The sequence below is a fragment of the Microtus oregoni genome, unplaced genomic scaffold, assembly GCF_018167655.1.
Source record: "Microtus oregoni isolate MIOR12 unplaced genomic scaffold, Mior012 000010F_ref0000083, whole genome shotgun sequence".
Taxonomy (NCBI): domain Eukaryota; kingdom Metazoa; phylum Chordata; class Mammalia; order Rodentia; family Cricetidae; genus Microtus; species Microtus oregoni.
This window is the reverse complement of record NW_024543069.1, coordinates 810,786-829,334: the sequence shown is the minus strand read 5'-3', so window position 1 is coordinate 829,334 and position 18,549 is coordinate 810,786. Positions and strand designations below refer to the sequence as shown.

The following is an 18,549-nucleotide window of genomic DNA, read 5'->3' as shown; positions in this document are numbered from 1 at the left end:
CCTAAATAAGCAAATCCTTGAAAAGAAATGCTTAGTGATCGGCAAGTTATTTCTGCCCCCTCCCTGGCAACGACACGTTCTTTTTTCGGGGTGACAACGATGGCCTTGCCCACCTCACCTGTGTGGTTTTTTCGGGGTGACAACGATGGCCTTGCCCACCTCACCTGTGTGGTTTTTTCGGGGTGACAACGATGGCCTTGCCCACCTCACCTGTGTGAGGTTTACAGCGGGTGCTCCTAGTGCAGTCCTCTTAGGAAGGCTCTGACAAACAAACACACAACGGTCTCAGAGTGAATATGAAACCAGTTCTATCCTGCACACTCCGCTCACTGCCCTCTTCCCCTCCCCACCAGGATTCAGGCCACACTCAGAACCCCGTCGACAGCGGTGCACCATATGCTGTGGCTTTGCATGACTTCCCAGCAGGTAAGGACGTAAATAATGACTTGGTGGAGCCCCGGGATGCCCTCCCAAAGCCTTGGCTCCTCATTGCCTGTGCCTATAAAACCCGACCCTGCAGATATCATCTGCACCCAATCATGCCGGAAAGCTCAGCTGGAAAGCCATCCTTTGAAAGGGATGGGAGGAGATCCCCCATACAAATGAAAAAGAGCCATTGCTTTTAACTCCGTGATGAAGTTATTGCTCAAAATAACATGCTTCAGGGGCTCAGGGTAGAATATTTACTTGCTTAGCATTGTGATGAAGTTAATTCTAATTTAATAAAATAAACAGGGTTTTTAAAAAAATTTTAATATGTCTCACCCACCACTTACCTAGGAGATCAAAGTATTAGATTTTTTTAAATCATTTTAAGTTATCCTTCATAACCAAGGCTACAAATTTTTTAAACTATTTGCAACTTATTTTTATGCACTTGGCAGGCTGATTTTTATTTTACTATAGATAAATTTTCTTCCTAAAGAGCTGTAGTATTCCCTTAGTTAGTATTTGAAGTTGGAATAGCTTTTAAGGCTGTCTGGGAATAATGGTCAGTGTCTCACACCATATCTTTAAACGCCTTTCAGTGTTGAATGCGTTTTCAACAAGAGACTTATATTGGCACAGTGGGAGCCACTGGCCAGGACAATGGTGGTCTTAAAAAATGGTTTCCCTTAGTAGATATATCTGATCTTGTCTTAGAAAAGAGAACCTCTAATGTCAAAAATTTTGAGTAAAATGTTATGAGAAATTAATTTGGTCAGTGTAAGCCAGTCTGTCTCAGAGTCAGTGGAATACAGTGCCTCTTTGGGCAGAACTAAATGCCTTTTGTTCTGCTTATGGTCACATGTGCAGCTGGGGAAACTCCTCGCGTGTCCCAATTCTGTGTTACAGAGCAAGCCGATGATCTGAGCCTCACATCTGGAGAGGTTGTTTATCTTCTCGAAAAGATCGATGCAGAATGGTACAGAGGGAAATGCAGAAACCGGACTGGCGTTTTCCCCGCCAATCACGTCAGAGTCATTGTAAGTGGGTTTTGTTGACTTGATCTGGCCACACCACACGTTCAGTCGTTCAGGGAGGTGAGAAAGAGGAACGAGACGCCTGCAGTCGTGAGTTCCTCTTTTCTGTCTTCTCTCGATCACTTGGACATTTTTAAAATAAATCTTTCCACACAGACCAGCTCTGCCAGCAATCAGTTATGGGAGGGATAAGGACTCGCTTCTGCCCCGATCTGCTATTCACAGAGTCTGGGGGTGGGGGAACCATTATCTTCAGTTGTGTGCCCACTGCCGGGCCCAGCATGCTCTGACGGAGGTCTATAGTTGGTAGATCACTTATCCTTGGAGGGTTCTTAAGCACTGAATGATATATGTCAATCCTCTGAGACCCTCGGTGAACGTGTGTTAGACAGCTCTGAAGGGATGTTCTGTGGGGTTGTGGTACCCTGTGGATTGAGGTACCAAGGCACATTCACTAGAGGTGGTGATCCATTCATGGTTTTCCACATAATATTTTCAAGTCTGAGTGGAGGAACTTATAGTGAAGCATCAAAGTTTTACAGCCCCTAAAAGCTTCACTTGTGAACACACTCAGGTATGTGGAAGGTCTTTGTGCTAAGCCTCGGTAGCTGTGAAACATGGAGACAACGCAAGATTGCTCCTTGAATACTTGTATTAATAGGGAAAGTATAACTCACCCCTGATACAACCTATTGATACTATGAAATATTAATAACACTAGCTTAAAAGTAATAACACTAGCTTAAAGGTTAGCAACTTATTTTGAAGGGGAGAAAAAAACAATAATTTCCCATTGCATCAGAAACTTTAAAATCTAAGTATAACAGAAAATCTGTATTTTCCAAATAGAAAAGAGTTTGAGTCTCTTGGATTGCCCAGCGCAGATGTGGCCTGGTTCTTTGGAGAAATCTAACCACAGTCTCTAAATTAGTAGTAAGAGTGATGTTAGTTGCTGGGCGGTGGTGGCGCACGCCTTTAATCCCAGCACTCGGGAGGCAGAGGCAGGCGGATCTCTGTGAGTTTGAGACCAGCCTGGTCTACAAGAGCTAGTTCCAGGACAGGCTCCAAAACCACAGAGAAACCCCGTCTCGAAAAACCACAAAAAGTGATGTTAGTTTTAGCGCTCTTCATCTTAATTCTGCTCAGTGTCAGTGCTTTAAGAAGCACGATTACCACACTGGAATCCATCACACCCGGATGGCCACTTTATTGGTATAAATGTTATTCCTAAACCCACAAGTTTAAAAAATTGGTTTAAAGCATCAATCCTATAAAATTTATTTAAAGGGGCACTGATCTAATATAGACCTCCTAGCCTTAAGTAGCTTTTCGCTGCATGTGTATGGCCAAGAGTTTTAGCCCAGCCCAGCTCAACTATTTACTGAAGTGCCTGGCGATTGGTAGACACTTGTTTAGCACAAATTGCTTTCTCACTATCCTGTTGATAGTGAAGGGGGGAGTTCCCTTCAATATGGAGAGAACCCACAAATCTGTTCAAACTCCTCCTTTGGGGACCATCCTGCCCTTCGTTATGACCTGATGGCTGACGGTTGTCTCAGGTTCCTCAGATTAAGTGTAGAGAACTCTCAGGGATAAAATGATGTCAATGTGCTCATGACGGCAGCAAGATTGATTGCTCAAGGAGGAACTATTCTCCCTCTACCCCTTTCAGACAGGGTCTCACTACAGCAGCCCAGGCTAGCCTCGGCCTCCTGTGTGCTGGTGTTACAGGAGTATTTTAGACAGGGTCTCACTGCTGTAGCCCAGGCTAGCCTCCACCTCATGATCCTCCTGCCTCAGCCTCCTGTGTGCTGATGTTACAGGAGTATTTTAGACAGGGTCTCACTACAGCAGCCCAGGCTAGCCTCGGCCTCCTGTGTGCTGGTGTTACAGGAGTATTTTAGACAGGGTCTCACTACGACAGATCAGGCTAGCCTCCACCTCATGATCCTCCTGCCTCAGCCTCCTGTGTGCTGGTGTTACAGAAATGTATTACCACGTCGAGCTGAACCTGCACATTTTTTTCAAAACTCAGTTTTGGTTTTCTCAGTGTTCAACAGCTAGCTTTCCTGTTTCATATCAATCATGTATTTCCTAATTACTTGATGTTAAATTTATCTTAACCAAATTATGAAGAAGAAGCAAGTGTTACCTTGATTTTCTTTGCTAGGTTGATATTCCAGAAGGAAGAAGTGGAAAAAGAGAATCATTTTCGTCTCACTGTGCTAAGTAAGTTTTGTCTGTGTTCTTTTGTAAGAAATAAAAAGGAGGGCTGGAGAGATGGCTCAGCGGTTAAGAGCACGGGCTGCTCTTCCAGAGGTCCTGAGTTCAATTCCCAGCAGCCACATGGTGGCTCACAGCCATCTGTAATGAGGTCTGGTGCCCTCTTCTGGCCTGCAGGCACACATGGAAGGAATGTTGTATACATAATAAATAAATAAATCTTTAAAAAAAAAAAAAAAAAAAAAAAAAGAAATAAAAAGGAGGAAGAAGAATTTCTAAGCTGAATGTGCCTTTAATTCTGAAGAAATTTTATTTGTTTAATTGTGATAGACGTGGCTCAGTGTTAGGATGTAACCTGCTCCTCCAGAGGACTCAAGTTCAGTCCTCAGCTCCCATTAGGTAGTTACAGTCTCCCAACTCCATTCCCAGAAGTCTAGTGCCCTCTGCTGGCCTCTGGAGGTGTGTGCATGCACACCCACACCTTATAAAGAAAGGGGGGAGAGGGAAGGGAGGGGGAAGGGAGGGAAGGAAGGAGGGAGAGAGAGAGAGAGAGAGAGAGAGAGAGAGAGAGAGAGAGAGCCTGGAGAAATGGTTCGTGGTTCATCAATTAAGAGCAACTTGTTGCTCACATGTGGCTCACAACCATCCATAACTCCAGTTCCAGGGGATCCAATCAATGCTTTCTTCTGACCCCTGTAGGCAGCAGGCATATGTGTGGTGCACATATATACTTCAGGCAGAAGACTCATACGCATAAATGAATAAAAAAAGAAAACTTAAAAAAAAAAGAACTCAGCTACAACTCAATGCAACAGGCTGATAGAAGCCAGCAACTTCCATCGAGGCCTGGGGGCTGCGATGAAGCAGTCTTAAGAAACTTGCCCTGATCTGGCTGTAGCCTGCAGAGATAGTTTGGTCATCAGTGAGTTTTTAGTGTGGCTTTATGGTGTTTAGTAGCAGGTTTTTTTTAGAAGCTTCAACTGTTCATATCTTATAGAAATATGAATCCTACAAAAACAGGCAGGTGAGGCCAGAGACCAGTTCAGTGGTTGTACTGGGTTTATTTGCCTAGCAATGTATACAGCGCTGGGTTCAAATCCCACCCACGAAAACAAGAAAACGCATCTTAGTAGACATTTTTGTATTGTTCTGTTTTTAATGACTAGACAAAGGGGAGGGAGGTGTTTACTGTAGGCTCTCCCTGCGTGTGCCTGCGTTTGTGAGACCTTTCCAGGGATTTATATGCCTTTTATTTTTTTTTTTTTTCGAGACAGGGTTTCTCCGTAGCTTTTGTCTTTTATATTTTGTTGTAACTCTTGTATGATTTAAAACCCTGACACAGTGTGGCTTTATATTCTAGTTAAATGAGCAAATGAGTACAATTCACTACCTGGTGAAGACTGTAAACCTGTCTGTGGATAGGTCAGGCATAAGGAGCTGTTCCCAGGGGACTGGAGACAATAAACGCAAAGGTTATCACAAATAAGGAAATTTTTGGTACCACAGCATCAAGTCATCGGGTCCTACTTCAGCTGCGTGTCTGCTCTGAGCAACAGATACCGCATGGGCAGGTTGAGTCTAAATAGACGTGAAGGGCCATTGATGTACTGACCCGGCTTATATCGGAATCTGAATTCAGCAAGGGCCAGCCTTTCCTTTATAGGCGGTTGTTTTCTCTTTAGATTTCTGCTGTTGACACTTCCTTGCTGAGGCCTCAGATCAAAGGCATGGTATTAAATCAGGCCTTCTACAGACCAAGCCCTGTCCCCCTTGTGTCTTATTCTCCGTCAGAGTTGCAGATCTCTGAAGGGTTGTTCCAGTCTCAGGAATGCAGCTTTCTTAAAGGCGCTCACAATCCTTACAGAGCAAGAAAGCAGATGGAAGATTATTATGTGTTTCACCAACTTTCTGTTTCTTCTGACTTCCTAACTTGTCAGCTCACTGATGCATTCAGGACAGAGTGAGCATCCCCTCTGCTGGGAAGATGTCGCTCTTGTACTGTTTTCATCCTTAAGCAAGACTTTGATGTCTTGCCCTGAGATTCTCAGGGGAACTACTCCAACCCCAGCATGTTTGTGATTGAAAGGGTTCAGACCGAGCCATGGATTGCTTTGGCACAAAGACACAAACACTTGGAGTCTAGGGAGATTCTGTAATTAAATAAAAAAATGACCAAAAGGCAGATGTGCAGTCTAGACTACCAAGCCGCTACTGATCCGAAGAGCGTCACTATCTAGAAATAACCCTTGTCATTTAAAGGTGTAACTTACTCTTTTTCATAGAAGTTTTTTCATAGAACAAATATACCTTGTTCTGTAGTAAACAGGCTATTTACTGGAAGACTGGATGTGAGTTGAAAAGCTGTTTTAACGTTACTGCTAGAGAACACTTTATTCTGGTTTTGTTGTTGTTTGGTTTGGTTTTATTTTGTTTTTCAAAACAGGATTTCTCTGTGTAGCCTTGGCTGTCCCTCTGTAGACCAGGTTCATCTCAAACTCACAGAGATCCACCTGTCTCTGCCTCCTGAATGCTGGGATTAAAGGCACGTGCCCCTACTGCCCGATCACTTTATTCTGTTTTAGGAAATGTTGCTCAGCCAGCAATAAAGGGCGGTGGCACACACCTTAATCCCAGCACTCAGAATGCAGAGACAAGCAGGTGTGAGTTTGAGGACAATGAGCACTACACAGAGAAACCCCATCTCAGAAAAGAAAAGCAAATGAACAAAAGTGTTAGTTAATGATAGATAGACTTGAAGGGAACGCCGGTGAATGGTTTTATTTTTTATAAATGATCTTAAGTTTAACCCATAACCATGTTCTTTGTTCAGAGGCCCACGATGTGTTGCTCGGTTTGAATATATTGGAGACCAGAAGGATGAGTTAAGTTTCTCCGAGGGAGAAGTGATTATTCTGAAAGAGTATGTGAATGAGGAATGGGCTAGAGGAGAGATTCGAGACCGGACTGGGATCTTCCCCCTTAACTTTGTGGAGCTCGTCGAGGATCTTCCCCCACCTGGTGCAAATATTCTAAGTGAGTGTGGAGAGCATGTGTGCTTACTGTGTTGTTGCCTAATTCAAATGAACCGGTAATTAATAACACTTAAGACGCTTAATAATCCATATTGCCATATTCATAAGGTAGAAAGAACACCTACTTTGAATGGTAATTTATGTCAGAAACTGGTTGTATTTATTGTTTTAGGTAATTAGCAATGGCTGCATATGAGAAATGACAAAGACCTTTAGACAGTGGGTGACACAGTTAATTGTGAGTCCTGGTCTATAGTTAAATAAACAGTGCCAGGAAGCTAATACCAAGAGACTGGTCTGGAATTCCATACTCCACTCTCTCACCAACCCAACAATCTTCCTCTAATACTGTCTAATAAATACTAAATAATAAGTATTTTTCATCTGACTTTTTTTTAAATGTAGACACAAAGGTGCCACCAAAGACCAAAAACGAAGACCCTGGCTCAAATTCTCAGGTAGGCTGCTTGAATGGATAACTGTAGTGACAGCCACATTTAAACCCTGGGAGAACCGATATTGTAATTATTGAGAGAAAACAGTATGAAACCACTTTTCTTGCTGTATAGCAAATGTTTCCAGTAGATTGGATGGTTGGTGTAATCCGTGGGAAGACATGCAGGCCCTGAGACAAAGCCAAGAAACAGGCACCGGGCCTTGTGGTCTTCCTGTTTCTATCTTCATGTCACATGCGTTCCGTTCCATATTTTCTTTCATGTAGAGGGGTTAAGTTAGGGTCTGGGAGCCAAGTGTGCATGACCATGCCTGGCGCCCTCTCCTCTCTCTCTAAAGCTGTTCTCCTCTCATGATCTTCATTCCAGTTTTCTCTCTCTCTCTCTCTCTCTCTCTCTCTCTCTCTCTCTCTCTCTCTCTGTGTGTGTGTGTGTGTGTGTGTGTGTGTGTGTGTGTGTGCACCATTTGTGTGTCGGAACCTGTAGAGGCAAGAAGAGGATGTCTTATCCTCTGGAACTTGAGTTACAGGTAGTTTTAAATCCTCTGCAAGAGCAGTAAGTGCTTTCAGCTGCTGAGCCATCTCTCCACTCCCACAGTAAACATTCTTTGTTTTTTTATTTATTATGTATACAATATTCTCTCTGTGTGTATGGCCAGAAGAGGGCACCAGACCTCATTACAGATGGTTGTGAGCCACCATGTGGTTGCTGGGAATTGAACTCAGGACCTTTGGAAGAGCAGGCAATGCTCTTAACCTCTGAGCCATATCTCCAGCCCCACAGTAAACATTCTTAAAGGAGAATTAGAAGTAGCCTATCACATTAGAATAGGTCACAAGACAGAAATTCCTACTTAGATATTGCATGTTCCTTAAGAATAGCAAAACCATAATTCTGTTACACTTGTCACTTAAAATTGTGCTTTAAGGAAAAAGTTATTGGAAATTTATTTTGAAAACTTGACAGTAACATAAAATATTAGGTAATTTGAAGAAAACTTCAGGTTTTGAACTCTTACAAGCTGCTTTTTTTATATCTATCTATTTACTTATGTGTATATGTCTACATATGTACGTGAATGCCCTCAGAAACCAGCAAGGGTGTTAGAGACCCCTTGTGTTAGAGTTACAGATGATTGTGAGCTGCCTGACATGGATCCCAGGGAACCGAACTTGGGGAGAGAAGGGTGTGCTCTTAACCACTGAGCCATCCCACCAGCCCCCATGACCCCTTAGCTTTCATTTCTCATCGTCCTTGAAGCCCGGGGATAAACCCTCACGTTCCTTACCAGACTCCCACTCTGAGACAGGATGGCAGCCCTGCTGGAGAATGGTGCAAAGCCCTTCACAGTTTCACAGCCGAGACCAGCGAGGACCTCTCCTTCAAACGCGGAGACCGGATCCTGATCCTTGAGCGGCTAGACAGGGACTGGTACCGCGGCCGACTGCAGGACAGGGAAGGCATCTTCCCAGCTGTGTTCGTGCAGCCCTGCCCAGGTATGACAGCCGCCAGGCGTAACTTCCTCTTCAAGGCCCAAGGAATACAGTGTGTATTCCTTTACCTCTGTCCTTGCTTGACTTAAGTTTCTTATCTACATCTAGAGAGATGATTAATAAAGTCACTCCTACACTGTTCGTTCTTCCAGCTATGTGGAGGGAAAAAGATAAAGGCATCACTAAATAACGGCAAGCTTTGACTAATAAATAGACTTTGTACAGTTTCTTTTCCTGCTAAGTGAACATCCTTTATTTTTTTGCAAGTTAAATAAATTCAAAACTAATTGAAAATATTCAAAGAGCGACAAGACAGGTTCTTAGGATGTTTGTGTTTTGTGTAATTGTCTTCCTGCATATTTGAGATTCTTGTGTCTTCGCAGCTGAGGCAAAAAGCGTGGCTACCACAATATTGAAGGGGAGGAAGGTCAAAGCCCTATATGATTTCCTTGGGGAAAACGACGATGAACTCTCTTTCAAGGTCAGACTACATACCTTTTTATGTCTCTCTAACAGTATGTATTTTGCAATGTACATATGAATGAAATATTGATCATTGCCTAAGAATAGGGAGCTCTCAGATCCTAATTGGTTTTTTTTTAAGATTTATTTATTATGTATACAGTGTTCTGCCTGCATGCCAGAAGAGGGCACCAGGTATCATTACAGATGATTGTGAACCACCGTGTGGTTGCTGGGAATTGAACTCAGCACCTGTGCTCTTAACCTCTGAGCCATCTCTCCAACCCCTCAGATCCTAATAATAAGGGAAGAGAGTGGATAGAACTGGGCATGGTAACACAGTCCTATAATTCCAGCTCTCAGGAGGCAGAGGCAGGAGGATCATCTATTTGAAGGCAGCTTGAACCTCTAGTGAGGCCTTGTCCAAAATGGGGGAGGGGCAGCTGGGGAAGAGGAACATGTGAATAAGGCTTTGTTAGTTCACATCAATTGTAAGGACTGAGGGAAAACCTTAGCTTAGTAATTGCAGCCTTCAAATAGTCCCTGTATCCTCCGTCTTTGAAGGCATTCCAGCCTTCACCAGCAAAGAATGAAAGGCTCCAGGAGCAACTGGATAAGTGAGACCTGGAACAGGGGCCTGCCCACATGAGGTTTCGCTCGTCTCTAGGGAGTGAACAAAAGAGGCTACCCAGCCTAGCAGGGCTGCGGGCAAGGTGTCGGGTGAAGTTGCCAACTCCTGCTTTGTGACAGTTTCCTTTATTCTAAGACTGCTCTGCCTTTTGTATTAAAATATCATTTCTACTATAGACTATTGTTAATAAATGACAGGCATCACAAACTGAGTTGGTAACTCTAATATTTTTCTAACGTCTTGATCCACAAATTCCCTAAGTTTGGAAACTGCTGCCTTGCTCTTTCTCAGTCTTGCAAATCGGCAGCTCAAGGTTTACTCCTTGTTTTCAGATAAAATGTTGTTTGAGGTGAAGACTCAGGGTGTCGTTTGTTTTCAAACAATTCTGTGCCGATTCACAGAATTCACAGCAAACTCCACAAGAAACAGGGTGTCTTCATGAACAAGTGGCTCATAAGTCAAATAGCTGTGGAGTGTTTGTCTTCACTGCTTTCAGTGGTATTGGTCATTAATATTTTATTAAGTATTACTTAAATATAAATGACTACAGCATGATAGTAAATAGATATCTTATATAGTCCTAGCATTCAGGACTGACAATGGTTAGAAAAATAGCTTCAACTATTTATTATATTATAACTTAGGGCAGAAATGAGTTATTTGTAACAAATTTTGAATAGCCAAAATTTTACATATTTAAGCAAAGTAGAATAGATAAATGACATCTGATAGTCACCATATTTTCAGTCCATTCTCCATACAGGAAAGACTTTAATCAGATAGTTTTTGCAGACAGCTAGGTAGTGGTGCTACAAAGAATTCCATTTATCCTGGTAAAGATATTTTTTGTAGTAGCCAAGGTCATCTTAGACCTTTGCAGAATTTTAAAGTCAGGCTCTAAGAAATTATTAGACACCGTAAGGAACATCTGATAAGGGAATTATAATTTGCACATATGTACACTACCACTGTGACTAACATAGATGAAGATAATATGGTGTGCTTTGTCAAGGCAAAGCACTTAGGATGGGACTGCCTGAAAACTGATGTTGAGGCTAGCGGGGGATAGAATGAGCCACCTGTTAGAGCAATAATTAAGAGTATAATAGGCTCAGGCTGTTCACAGAGCAGTTTTATAGTAACTTTGCACTGTGAACTTGGTGGCCTCGTAGCCTCTTGGTTAGGAATATGGGCCCTAGAGTACCCTGAGGTTTGACTTCTGTCTGTGCGTTAATTATGTGTGCAATCCTGTAAATTGCGTGACATATGAACTTCAGGTTCTTCATCTATAAAACAAGAAAATATAGAGCTGGAGAGGTGACGAGTGCATAAGGCCCTTGCTGTGCATGTCAGGATCTGGATTCAGATGTCCAGTAGCTGTGTAAATGCCAGGAGATCATGACTGTCTGGCAGAGACGGGGATCCTCTAAGCAAGCTGGCTAGCTATACTAGCTGAATTCATGAGTTCTGGGTTCAAGTAAGAGATCTTTCCTCAGTACATAAGACAGAGAATGATTGAGGAAGACACTGGCATCAGCCTCTGGCTTCCAAGTGTATACAAACACACACACATGCACTTGTGCAAACACGAGCCCACACACCAAAACATGAGCACACACATGCATGACCACCACACACACACACACACACAAAATTTAAAAGAAATCTCGGAACTGAGGGTACTAGTAGTACTCATCTCTAGAAATACAGTCATTTAAATAAGTTCAGTTTTTGTAAGGAAAAGGCTAGGACAAAGCACACAGGGAGCACATGGCTCACTCTTCTTTATGTAATCTTTATGGAGGCATGACGGTCAGTGTGTCCCTCTTGGAAGGCCCTCATGAGAAGCAAAGCCGTGCTCTGTGTCTTTCCATGGGCTTGTCTTCCCACTCAGAGTGAGTCCATTATTACTGTACTATACCTACATTACCGAGAGAGGTGTCTGCTACATAGTAGGTATTCTGTAAATACTTGTTAAATGGAAATATGTACATTTGTGTGTATATAGCTGATACTGTTAATGATTAAAGAGTAATTCAGATTAGGAATTGTGAAGATAAGCAGGAAATCGTGTATGGCAAGACTGACGGCGGCAGGGGGTTGAGTCTATCTTGAGAAAAAGGCCTGTGAGCAAATGTCATATTAGGTATACATCATCTGTGTGACTTCTCATTTAATCCTCTCTGCAAATCAAGATAAATGAGTTATATAAAGAGAAGATTATTCACGCCGCTCCAGGTAGGCTACGCTCTGTGCTTGCACCCTGCAGAAACCAATAATTATTTCTAACTCCTGTCTTCTTCCAGGCTGGAGATGTAATAACAGAGCTGGAGCCCGTGGATGATGACTGGATGTGTGGAGAGCTAATGGGAAGGTCTGGAATATTTCCCAAAAACTACGTTCAGTTTCTGCAAGTCAGCTGAAGGTGAAGCTTGGCTGTTCCTCGGCACGAGAACTCACTTGAACATTCACTTTGACTATCAGATATTTTGCACTATTTTTTTAACAGAAAGAGAAATATCTAAGGTGTATGTGGTACACTAGGATTTCTGAGAGCAGAAAACTTGTAGGTTTTATAGTTTAGCTTTATCCTTGGTGGTAAGGTGTACGTAAAACATGAGTGGGAAAGCCAGCAAGGAAACGCTAGTGGGGATGGCAGGCAGATGCACACGTCCCCTGGGAAATTATCTGGTGATGGCAGTGTGGGGCGGCTAACGAGCAGGAACTGCACTCGTACACCTGTCCCCATCGACACATGTGAATTAACCATGCTTCTTCATTTTCTACGTTAGTTTAAAAAGAGGACGTTTGACATTCTACATGCTGTAACTATCAGGATATGGATGGTAATCTGAATTTCATTTTTGATATTCAAATTAATTCTAACAGTTTGAGCACACTAGTCTTAGTCCCAGGGCAGATTCTTGCTTCAGGACAGATAGTTTGGTAACTACTGGGACATTTACAAGCAGGTGGGGAAATAAGCTCATGTTCCCCCAAATGCTCCTTGTGTTTCCCAGCATTTCCCACTTGTCCAGGGACTTGAAGGATCAAAAGAACCAAAACCATCCCTGAGATGCCTTGCTAATACAACTAACCCTTGCACAGACATGCCACACTTATCTCTTGGTCCGTGTATACTTTATGTTAACAGGGTTATTATAAAGCACACTTTCTGAATCTGCAATCATTCCTTTGACAATTACTGGTACCCAAAGGAAACTCATTTTCTTTGCATTACCCCAGTAATACATAAAAGCTTTGTCTTGTTATAGTAGTACATTATGAATCATGAACAATATCTTCAAATACAGAGCAAATGGTAAGATGAAAAACAGTACCAAGGCCTCGTAGCTCATTTCTTCTCAATATAATCAGAAGGAAAAATAATTTAAGACGACTGAAGGCTGGTGCAGCCCTCCCCCTCCACCGCACCCCCAGCTCATCTCTGCGGTTATTGGAGTAAACACAAGACCACTTTCCCGCTGACTAGGGTAACATGTTCTGAGCTTGAAAACTGGTTCTTGCATGACTGAATCAATTACAGTTTACAAACTACAGCCAAATGGATTGAAGACAATCTTCCTGACGGATCGGTGGGTTAATATTTCACTGGGAATGTACACTTCCCAGTGAGGTTCGTGGCTTTCTTCTCTTTTTTTGAGAAGACTTCCACATGCTGGACCACTTCATCATGTGTTGCTTTCCCCATTATCCAAAAAGCTGGGCAACCAGTGATTCCCTGAACACGTGACTTCTATAAGGAAGTAATATTTACTTTATCTTTGACTACATTTCCTATCCCTAGCATATGGTTGCATTTGATTTTGGAATTAAGGACCTGGCGTTTTTACTACCTTTGGGGTGAAAAATGTATAAGGAAAACTCTTATCAGTTTTCACTCAGATTAATTTCATGAGACTGGGATGACTTAAAAGTGTTATCCAAACTAAATTCTCATTTATAGCCAGCTATACAAGAGCAAGAAGGGGTCAAGGGTGTGGAGGGGGGCATGAAGTGTCTTTGCCTGTGGGGTTTAAACATTTAATAGTAAAGATTCTGAAAAACCTATCTTTATTGAGGAAAAAAAAATCCCTCTAAAATATTGGCCTTCTGTAAGCAGAGTGATAAGTGCAATAGTTGTGTATCTACTTGACACTATAATAAACTGAACGTTTCAATTCCTTATCTCAGGCTATACTGCATTTTTCAGAAGGTAGATGGTGTCTTCCTTAGCCTTTGTATCTCCAGTCCTCTGCCCAGGTGGGTGGGGCGATGCTTTGCTAGGTGGGTTGTTGGACAGACAGATGGATGACTTTCACAGGCGGGAACAGCACTGTCTTAGCCTACCCAGTACCTTCCCTTTGTTGACAGAAATATATACTAAAACAAATTCAGTTACTTTGTCATTTCACTCTACCGTGTTCCGTGTTGCTCGCTATTTATTTTTCTCTCAACCAATAGAAAGCAAGATGTAGCTGTGGGGTTTCTATGGGTACTTATTTTTGTTTTTTTGTTTTGTTTTGTTTTTCGAGACAGGGTTTCTCTGTAGCTTTGGAGCCTGTCCTGGCACTAGCTCTTGTAGACCAGGCTGGCCTCGAACTCACAGAGATCCGCCTGCCTTCCGAGTGCTGGGATTAAAGGCGTGCGCCACCACCGCCCGGCTTATGGGTACTTTCTTATTATATATATTGAAGTCAAGACAAATATCAACCAAAAAAAAAAATTAAGCCAGATAGTGGTGGCGAGTGCCTTTAATTCCAACACTCAAGAGGCAGCCTGGTCTACAGAGGTAGTTCCAGTCTAGGCTCCAAAGCTACAGAGAAACCCTGCCTTGAAAAACCAAAAGAAAAAAAGAGACAAATATCAACAATGTTCCAAGAAAAATAATCGTATGCAGAGAAAATTTCATAAGAAAGAAATGAGAATGGATTGTTGAGTTTGTTTTCAACACTTAGGTGAAAGCTTGATACTGTTCGTCTGTCCATCAGCTTTTCACAGTGACAGAATACCTGATCGTAACTTAAAGGAGGAAATACCTGTTTGGCCTGGTTTCAGAGTTTTTGGTCCAAGGCCATCTGGCTCCATCACCTTGAACTTGAAGCACACCAGAATATCGTGGCAGGGCGCTTTTCACCATACAGAATCCACTAAAGAAGAGGCAGGAAAGGGAGGGGAAAGTAGGGAGCAGGAGGAGAGAAAAGAAAGGGCCAGGCTCAAGACATGCTCTTCAAAGAAACGTCCCCTGTAGCCTTCCTCCGATGCCTACTGTCCTGCACAGCTGTGAACTCATCAATGGAGTTCATCCATCAAGGATTAGTTCATTCGTCAGGACCTGGTCTAGATAGAGTAGCAGTGCCTCTAGATAGGGAGCAAACCTTCAACACACGAGCCTTCTGGGGACACCTTCACGCCCACCACACATACAAACACACGAGCCTTCTGGGGACACCTTCACGCCCACCACACATACAAACACACGAGCCTTCTGGGGACACCTTCACGCCCACCACACATACAAACACACGAGCCTTCTGGGGACACCTTCATGCCGATCACACATACAAACACACGAGCCTTCTGGGTACACCTTCACGCCCACTACACATACAAACCTCCTGCAATACTAATTTTTTTATTAGGTTAAAATTGAAGAGGCCATTTTAATATATTATCCTTTTGTTTTATTCTTAGCAGTATGAGGGATTGAACCCAGTCCTTGTGATACTAGGCAAGCACTCCACTACTTAGCTACATCTCTCAACCCAAGGTATTATCCTTTGAACCCTAAAAGATGAGGTGTTTCCTTGTATACCTTGCTGTAGTAAGAATGGAACTTACTTCATTGCTGATGAAAATCAGTCTGTAGCATTCAGAAGAGACAATATTAGTGTATTTATCAAAATGTATCATGAGAATTGACATTAAAAAAATACTTATAGGATTATAAGGCAGTGTCCCTAAAAATCACTGTTTGTATTCAGTTTCTTCAATTTAAGTACATAGCCTGAGAAAGCAGCAGTGGATATATGGATCGATTATGAGAGATTATTTTCACTTTGGTGTGAACATTAATGGTTTCTTTTAATTGATGTCAGATGCACATAAGCCACAAGATTCACGATTCAATGCCATTTTGAATGTCATCGAATGAATTCATAAGCTGGTTTTCAGAACGAATGGGGAATCATTTTCAACCTTACTTTACTTCACTGCGTGGACGGCACATCCTGAGCCTCACTCAGAACACTGCCGCCATCTAGGGGCCTCTCCTTTCATTACAAGTCTTTTTCTACCACAGAGCTCAATAAGGAGATTAAAGGGCTGATGGAGCCCGAAGTACAGCCCAGCTCCACTGAGGACCAATCTAGGCTTTCCCACTGATAGTGCTGAAATGATGTGTTTCTCTTTAGCTGTAAAAGTCGTCTATGTGGCTGGAGAGATGGCCGAGCAGCTAAGAGCACATCCTGCTCTTCCAGAGGACCCAGCACCCATGACAGGCAGCTCACAACTGCCTGCAGTTTTAGCTAGAGCACCTGAAACCCTCTTCCGGACTTCAGGGGCATCTGCATACGGGTGGCTTTCACTCACACAGACACAAAGATATGAATAAAAATAACTCTTTGAAGTGTTTTGATATTTTCTTAGCCTGTAAAAGTTACAAACGCTCATACAACTCATTTAAAAAAAAAAAAAAAAAAGTCCCACAGGCAAGATCACTTCAGCCCAAGGGGTTTAAACTCAGATTTGAGTCTGAAGCCAATCTGGGTAAAAAAGTAAAATGTCATACCTAGATAATTAAGTCATGTAGTGGCAATCCTATAATCCTAGCACTCGGTGGGTAGGGAAAGGAACATAAGGAGTTCAAGGCTACCCTTTGATACAGTTAATCTACAGCCAGCTCTATGAGACCATCTCAAAAACAAAGTATATCAATCTATATTTATTTCTCCAATCATGTAGAAGTATTTTATTAAGAATCCTGACTCAAAGATTAATGCAGCCAACCACATTGTTTTCCAGGCCCCCAAGTGGCCAACCGAGAATTTCTTCTCAAAGGCCTCTCTGTGTACTGGGCAGTGGTAGTGCACACCTTTAATCTCAGCACTCAAGAGGCAGAGGCAAGCATATCTCAGTGAGTTTGAGGACAGCCAGGGATATACAGGGTAGAAAGGGGACAGGGCTTAGTGCACTTAACCCTCCAGTTCAGTACCACAAAGACAGTAGTGTCTTCTCTGTGAGTGTATGAGTAGTGAAAAGGTTGTGTGCAGAGCAAACGGGTCAGAACTCATTGTGCTGGGCCATGAGCAAGCCCAGGTAATCCCTAAAGTAACAGCTCAGGGAAGCTGGAATAAACAGTAGGCTATTCTGAGTAGGGTGAGATGGTACATGTCTTTAACTCCAGTACTCAGAAGACAGAGACCAAAGGATGCCTGGTCAATATAGTGAGTTCCAGGCCAGCCAGAGCTACCTAGCTAGAGCCTGCCCACAAAATAAATAAATAAACAAAAATAAATAACCCGCTGGAAGTGGTGGAACATTCCTTTAATCCCATCACTTGGAAGGCAGAGGCAGGCTGATCTGTGATCAAGGCCAGTCTGGGCTACTTACTGAGTTCTTGGACAGAGCTGTGGTGTGAACCTCTCTCAAAACAAACAAAAACAGCTAGGCACACACCTTTAATTCTAGTATTCCAGGCAGAGTTTGGTAGATCTCTGAGTTCAAGGGCATCCTAGTCTACAGTTTCAGGACAGCCAGGGCAGCTGTACAGAGAAACTTGGTGGGGGGGGGGGGGGGGGGGAGGCAGACACACGACACATAAAGACAAAAAAAATTACTGTTGTTAGGCCACTAATGATGCTAAATATGACCTCTGGTATGCTGGACAGCATTATCAGATCGAGCCCCATGACTCATAAGTGGTACCCAGGTCCTGGTCCTGATTACCACAGAAGCCAAGAACCCCAGGACAGAAGTGGGAAAAGGTGTCTTCAGGAGTGGTTCCAGTTCCAGATAGGTGTGAAAGGGTAAGTTCAGTGGGGAAAGGAGTTGAACAGACGGACACCAAAGTGCAGCGAAGTACAACAGATCAGTGACCCAACTTATTGAGTCATATTTACATAAAATGCATGGATATCAAGGAAATCTATGGATTTTTACACCATATACAATCAATACAGGAAACATTTGTCTCCAAAGTTCCTTCATACTCCCTTCCAGTCAGTCGCTGTGCCCTTCCCAACCCCTCACCCAACAGCCACTGTTCTGATTTCTACCGCCACAAATTAATTTTTTAATTCATACAATCACATACCTACTCTTTCCTTCTGGCTTCTTTTGCCTAACATATCCATGGTGAATCAATAATTTATTACTATTTAAACATATAAATACCACAATTTGTTTACCCACTCTATTAGGCTTTTAGTGCAATGAATAATGGCATCAACCTTATCTAGTTATTGTTCTGTTGCTGTGAAGAGAAACCGTGACCAAGACAACTCATAGAAGGAAACATTTAATCATGGGCTTGTTTAGTTTTAGAGGGTTAGGGTTACTTCATGGTCATCATGGCAGAAGACAGTGGCAATGAATGGATAGTGAGACCTTTATATCCTGACCTACTAGCAGCAGGCAGAGGCCTGAGCTGAGACCTCAAAGCCCAGCCCCAACAGCACACCTGCAAGGCCACACTTGATACTTCCATAACAGTGCAACTAACTGGGGACCAAGAATCCACACAGCAGAGCTTAATAGGGGTCGTTCTCATCCTAACCACCAGAAATATTTTTT

At 42.8% G+C, this 18,549-nt stretch overlaps 1 protein-coding gene across 8 annotated transcripts in view; it reads left to right on the top strand.

Moving 5' to 3' along the window:
- Sh3d19 (SH3 domain containing 19) overlaps positions 1-13,944 on the top strand; it is a 134,666-nt gene extending 120,722 nt beyond the window's left edge. For 5 of the 8 annotated variants that reach the window (XM_041659034.1, XM_041659033.1, XM_041659039.1 and 2 more), the window contains 8 exons: positions 354-426; positions 1,336-1,466; positions 3,634-3,692; positions 6,517-6,719; positions 7,124-7,176; positions 8,462-8,666; positions 9,047-9,144; positions 12,063-13,944. In XM_041659034.1, coding sequence (XP_041514968.1) covers positions 354-426; positions 1,336-1,466; positions 3,634-3,692; positions 6,517-6,719; positions 7,124-7,176; positions 8,462-8,666; positions 9,047-9,144; positions 12,063-12,179 — 939 coding nt within the window. In that variant the 3' untranslated portion in view covers positions 12,180-13,944. The remainder of the gene's footprint in view (positions 1-353; positions 427-1,335; positions 1,467-3,633; positions 3,693-6,516; positions 6,720-7,123; positions 7,177-8,461; positions 8,667-9,046; positions 9,145-12,062) is intronic. The other 3 variants (XM_041659036.1, XM_041659035.1, XM_041659041.1) reach the window with 1 other exon arrangement.
- Positions 13,945-18,549: the final 4,605 nt, after the last annotated feature.